This window comes from Ascaphus truei, assembly GCF_040206685.1.
Source record: "Ascaphus truei isolate aAscTru1 chromosome 2 unlocalized genomic scaffold, aAscTru1.hap1 SUPER_2_unloc_1, whole genome shotgun sequence".
In the NCBI taxonomy this organism is placed as follows: domain Eukaryota; kingdom Metazoa; phylum Chordata; class Amphibia; order Anura; family Ascaphidae; genus Ascaphus; species Ascaphus truei.
In genome coordinates this window covers 1,770,238-1,776,237 of record NW_027453815.1, presented here as the reverse complement: position 1 = coordinate 1,776,237, position 6,000 = coordinate 1,770,238, and the positions used below count along the sequence as shown (strand labels likewise).

At 55.5% G+C, this 6,000-nt stretch overlaps 1 protein-coding gene across 1 annotated transcript in view; it reads right to left on the bottom strand.

Annotated features, from left to right (window-relative positions):
• Positions 1 to 3,512: 3,512 nt before the first annotated feature.
• The window catches only part of LOC142473253 (mitochondrial potassium channel ATP-binding subunit-like), a 131,349-nt gene continuing 128,861 nt past the window's right edge, over positions 3,513 to 6,000 (bottom strand). The window contains exon 3 of the mRNA XM_075580442.1: positions 3,513 to 3,806. Within this exon, the coding sequence (XP_075436557.1) occupies positions 3,513 to 3,806 (294 nt within the window). The remainder of the gene's footprint in view (positions 3,807 to 6,000) is intronic.

Here is a 6,000-nt window from a genome sequence, read left to right as displayed (position 1 = left end):
TGAGAGAAGGAGGGAACAGTGGCAGTGACGCAGCACACAGCATGTACAGCAGAGACCTGCGCCCCCTGAGAGAAGGAGGGAACAGTGGCAGTGACACAGCACACAGCATGTACAGCAGAGACCTGCGCCCCCTGAGAGAAGGAGGGAACAGTGGCAGTGACACAGCACACAGCATGTACAGCAGAGACCTGCGCCCCCTGAGAGAAGGAGGGAACAGTGGCAGTAGACACAGCACACAGCATGTACAGCAGAGACCTGCGCCCCCTGAGAGAAGGAGGGAACAGTGGCAGTGACACAGCACACAGCATGTACAGCAGAGACCTGCGCCCCCTGAGAGAAGGAGGGAACAGTGGCAGTGACACAGCACACAGCATGTACAGCAGAGACCTGCGCCCCCTGAGAGAAGGAGGGAACAGTGGCAGTGACGCAGCACACAGCATGTACAGCAGAGACCTGCGCCCCCTGAGAGAAGGAGGGAACAGTGGCAGTGACACAGCACACAGCATGTACAGCAGAGACCTGCGCCCCCTGAGAGAAGGAGGGAACAGTGGCAGTGACACAGCACACAGCATGTACAGCAGAGACCTGCGCCCCCTGAGAGAAGGAGGGAACAGTGGCAGTGACGCAGCACACAGCATGTACAGCAGAGACCTGCGCCCCCTGAGAGAAGGAGGGAACAGTGGCAGTGACGCAGCACACAGCATGTACAGCAGAGACCTGCGCCCCCTGAGAGAAGGAGGGAACAGTGGCAGTGACACAGCACACAGCATGTACAGCAGAGACCTGCGCCCCCTGAGAGAAGGAGGGAACAGTGGCAGTGACGCAGCACACAGCATGTACAGCAGAGACCTGCGCCCCCTGAGAGAAGGAGGGAACAGTGGCAGTGACGCAGCACACAGCATGTACAGCAGAGACCTGCGCCCCCTGAGAGAAGGAGGGAACAGTGGCAGTGACGCAGCACACAGCATGTACAGCAGAGACCTGCGCCCCCTGAGAGAAGGAGGGAACAGTGGCAGTGACGCAGCACACAGCATGTACAGCAGAGACCTGCGCCCCCTGAGAGAAGGAGGGAACAGTGGCAGTGACGCAGCACACAGCATGTACAGCAGAGACCTGCGCCCCCTGAGAGAAGGAGGGAACAGTGGCAGTGACGCAGCACACAGCATGTACAGCAGAGACCTGCGCCCCCTGGGAGAAGGAGGGAACAGTGGCAGTGACGCAGCACACAGCATGTACAGCAGAGACCTGCGCCCCCTGAGAGAAGGAGGGAACAGTGGCAGTGACACAGCACACAGCATGTACAGCAGAGACCTGCGCCCCCTGAGAGAAGGAGGGAACAGTGGCAGTGACGCAGCACACAGCATGTACAGCAGAGACCTGCGCCCCCTGGGAGAAGGAGGGAACAGTGGCAGTGACGCAGCACACAGCATGTACAGCAGAGACCTGCGCCCCCTGAGAGAAGGAGGGAACAGTGGCAGTGACGCAGCACACAGCATGTACAGCAGAGACCTGCGCCCCCTGAGAGAAGGAGGGAACAGTGGCAGTGACGCAGCACACAGCATGTACAGCAGAGACCTGCGCCCCCTGAGAGAAGGAGGGAACAGTGGCAGTGACGCAGCACACAGCATGTACAGCAGAGACCTGCGCCCCCTGAGAGAAGGAGGGAACAGTGGCAGTGACGCAGCACACAGCATGTACAGCAGAGACCTGCGCCCCCTGAGAGAAGGAGGGAACAGTGGCAGTGACGCAGCACACAGCATGTCCAGCAGAGACCTGCGCCCCCTGAGAGAAGGAGGGAACAGTGGCAGTGACGCAGCACACAGCATGTACAGCAGAGACCTGCGCCCCCTGAGAGAAGGAGGGAACAGTGGCAGTGACGCAGCACACAGCATGTCCAGCAGAGACCTGCGCCCCCTGAGAGAAGGAGGGAACAGTGGCAGTGACGCAGCACACAGCATGTACAGCAGAGACCTGCGCCCCCTGAGAGAAGGAGGGAACAGTGGCAGTGACGCAGCACACAGCATGTACAGCAGAGACCTGCGCCCCCTGAGAGAAGGAGGGAACAGTGGCAGTGACGCAGCACACAGCATGTACAGCAGAGACCTGCGCCCCCTGAGAGAAGGAGGGAACAGTGGCAGTGACGCAGCACACAGCATGTACAGCAGAGACCTGCGCCCCCTGAGAGAAGGAGGGAACAGTGGCAGTGACACAGCACACAGCATGTACAGCAGAGACCTGCGCCCCCTGAGAGAAGGAGGGAACAGTGGCAGTGACACAGCACACAGCATGTACAGCAGAGACCTGCGCCCCCTGAGAGAAGGAGGGAACAGTGGCAGTGACGCAGCACACAGCATGTACAGCAGAGACCTGCGCCCCCTGAGAGAAGGAGGGAACAGTGGCAGTGACGCAGCACACAGCATGTACAGCAGAGACCTGCGCCCCCTGAGAGAAGGAGGGAACAGTGGCAGTGACACAGCACACAGCATGTACAGCAGAGACCTGCGCCCCCTGAGAGAAGGAGGGAACAGTGGCAGTGACGCAGCACACAGCATGTACAGCAGAGACCTGCGCCCCCTGAGAGAAGGAGGGAACAGTGGCAGTGACACAGCACACAGCATGTACAGCAGAGACCTGCGCCCCCTGAGAGAAGGAGGGAACAGTGGCAGTGACGCAGCACACAGCATGTACAGCAGAGACCTGCGCCCCCTGAGAGAAGGAGGGAACAGTGGCAGTGACGCAGCACACAGCATGTACAGCAGAGACCTGCGCCCCCTGAGAGAAGGAGGGAACAGTGGCAGTGACGCAGCACACAGCATGTACAGCAGAGACCTGCGCCCCCTGAGAGAAGGAGGGAACAGTGGCAGTGACGCAGCACACAGCATGTACAGCAGAGACCTGCGCCCCCTGAGAGAAGGAGGGAACAGTGGCAGTGACGCAGCACACAGCATGTACAGCAGAGACCTGCGCCCCCTGAGAGAAGGAGGGAACAGTGGCAGTGACACAGCACACAGCATGTACAGCAGAGACCTGCGCCCCCTGAGAGAAGGAGGGAACAGTGGCAGTGACGCAGCACACAGCATGTCCAGCAGAGACCTGCGCCCCCTGAGAGAAGGAGGGAACAGTGGCAGTGACGCAGCACACAGCATGTACAGCAGAGACCTGCGCCCCCTGAGAGAAGGAGGGAACAGTGGCAGTGACGCAGCACACAGCATGTACAGCAGAGACCTGCGCCCCCTGAGAGAAGGAGGGAACAGTGGCAGTGACACAGCACACAGCATGTACAGCAGAGACCTGCGCCCCCTGAGAGAAGGAGGGAACAGTGGCAGTGACGCAGCACACAGCATGTACAGCAGAGACCTGCGCCCCCTGAGAGAAGGAGGGAACAGTGGCAGTGACGCAGCACACAGCATGTACAGCAGAGACCTGCGCCCCCCCGGGAGTGTCAGAGACACCAGCAATGCAACCTCCAGAGCTCGAAGGGTTAATACAGGCACCTGCACCGAGAGGGCCGTTCAGTTTCTGCTGAAGCGGACTCCATCTTTTATCCTTCCCAGGAGCATAAAGAGAGTACCAATAGTAATTGGGTAATAATGTGGGGATCCTTCCTGCCCCCCCCCCCCCTTATTGCACAGGAGGTAGGTGCCACTCACCTGTGCCCCGTACAGGCGCAGCAGCTTCATGCCAGGACCCCACACCTCGCGCACGTAGTTCCCAGCATGCTCTCTGGTATAGCGGGACACCACGTTCACCAGCTGCCCCAGCATCAGCGGAATCTGAACGTTCAGGACGGAGGCGGCGAACGCCAACTGCGGTCATACAGAGAGACAGGGAAAGGAAGGGTTAAACAGAGAGACAGGGAAAGGAAGGGTTAAACAGAGAGACAGGGGAAGGAAGGGTTAAACAGAGAGACAGGGGAAGGAAGGGTTAAACAGAGAGACAGGGAAAGGAAGGGTTAAACAGAGAGACAGGGAAAGGAAGGGTTAAACAGAGAGACAGGGAAAGGAAGGGTTAAACAGAGAGACAGGGAAAGGAAGGGTTAAACAGAGAGACAGGGAAAGGAAGGGTTAAACAGAGACACAGGGAAAGGAAGGGTTAAACAGAGAGACAGGGAAAGGAAGGGTTAAACAGAGACACAGGGAAAGGAAGGGTTAAACAGAGAGACAGGGAAAGGAAGGGTTAAACAGAGAGACAGGGAAAGGAAGGGTTAAACAGAGACACAGGGAAAGGAAGGGTTAAACAGAGAGACAGGGGAAGAAAGGGTTAAACAGAGAGACAGGGGAAGGAAGGGTTAAACAGAGACACAGGGAAAGGAAGGGTTAAACAGAGAGACAGGGGAAGAAAGGGTTAAACAGAGAGACAGGGGAAGGAAGGGTTAAACAGAGAGACAGGGGAAGGAAGGGTTAAACAGAGAGACAGGGAAGGAAGGGTTAAACAGAGAGACAGGGGAAGGAAGGGTTAAACAGAGAGACAGGGGAAGGAAGGGTTAAACAGAGACACAGGGAAAGGAAGGGTTAAACAGAGAGACAGGGGAAGGAAGGGTTAAACAGAGAGACAGGGGAAGGAAGGGTTAAACAGAGAGACAGGGAAAGGAAGGGTTAAACAGAGAGACAGGGGAAGGAAGGGTTAAACAGAGAGACAGGGGAAGGAAGGGTTAAACAGAGAGACAGGGGAAGGAAGGGTTAAACAGAGAGACAGGGGAAGGAAGGGTTAAACAGAGACACAGGGAAAGGAAGGGTTAAACAGAGAGACAGGGGAAGGAAGGGTTAAACAGAGAGACAGGGGAAGGAAGGGTTAAACAGAGAGACGGGAAGGAAGGGTTAAACAGAGAGACAGGGAAAGGAAGGGTTAAACAGAGAGACGGGAAGGAAGGGTTAAACAGAGAGACAGGGAAAGGAAGGGTTAAACAGAGAGACAGGGAAAGGAAGGGTTAAACAGAGAGACAGGGGAAGAAAGGGTTAAACAGAGAGACAGGGAAAGGAAGGGTTAAACAGAGAGACAGGGGAAGGAAGGGTTAAACAGAGAGACAGGGAAAGGAAGGGTTAAACAGAGAGACAGGGAAAGGAAGGGTTAAACAGAGACACAGAGAAAGGAAGGGTTAAACAGAGACACAGGGAAAGGAAGGGTTAAACAGAGAGACAGGGAAAGGAAGGGTTAAACAGAGAGACAGGGAAAGGAAGGGTTAAACAGAGAGACAGGGAAAGGAAGGGTTAAACAGAGACACAGGGAAAGGAAGGGTTAAACAGAGAGACAGGGGAAGAAAGGGTTAAACAGAGAGACAGGGGAAGGAAGGGTTAAACAGAGACACAGGGAAAGGAAGGGTTAAACAGAGAGACAGGGGAAGAAAGGGTTAAACAGAGAGACAGGGGAAGGAAGGGTTAAACAGAGAGACAGGGGAAGGAAGGGTTAAACAGAGAGACAGGGGAAGGAAGGGTTAAACAGAGAGACAGGGGAAGGAAGGGTTAAACAGAGAGACAGGGGAAGGAAGGGTTAAACAGAGAGACAGGGAAAGGAAGGGTTAAACAGAGAGACAGGGGAAGGAAGGGTTAAACAGAGAGACAGGGAAAGGAAGGGTTAAACAGAGAGACAGGGAAAGGAAGGGTTAAACAGAGAGACAGGGAAAGGAAGGGTTAAACAGAGAGACAGGGAAAGGAAGGGTTAAACAGAGATACAGGGGAAGGAAGGGTTAAACAGAGAGACAGGGAAAGGAAGGGTTAAACAGAGAGACAGGGGAAGGAAGGGTTAAACAGAGAGACAGGGAAAGGAAGGGTTAAACAGAGAGACAGGGAAAGGAAGGGTTAAACAGAGAGACAGGGGAAGGAAGGGTTAAACAGAGAGACAGGGGAAGGAAGGGTTAAACAGAGAGACAGGGAAAGGAAGGGTTAAACAGAGAGACAGGGAAAGGAAGGGTTAAACAGAGAGACAGGGAAAGGAAGGGTTAAACAGAGAGACAGGGAAAGGAAGGGTTAAACAGAGATACAGGGGAAGGAAGGGTTAAACAGA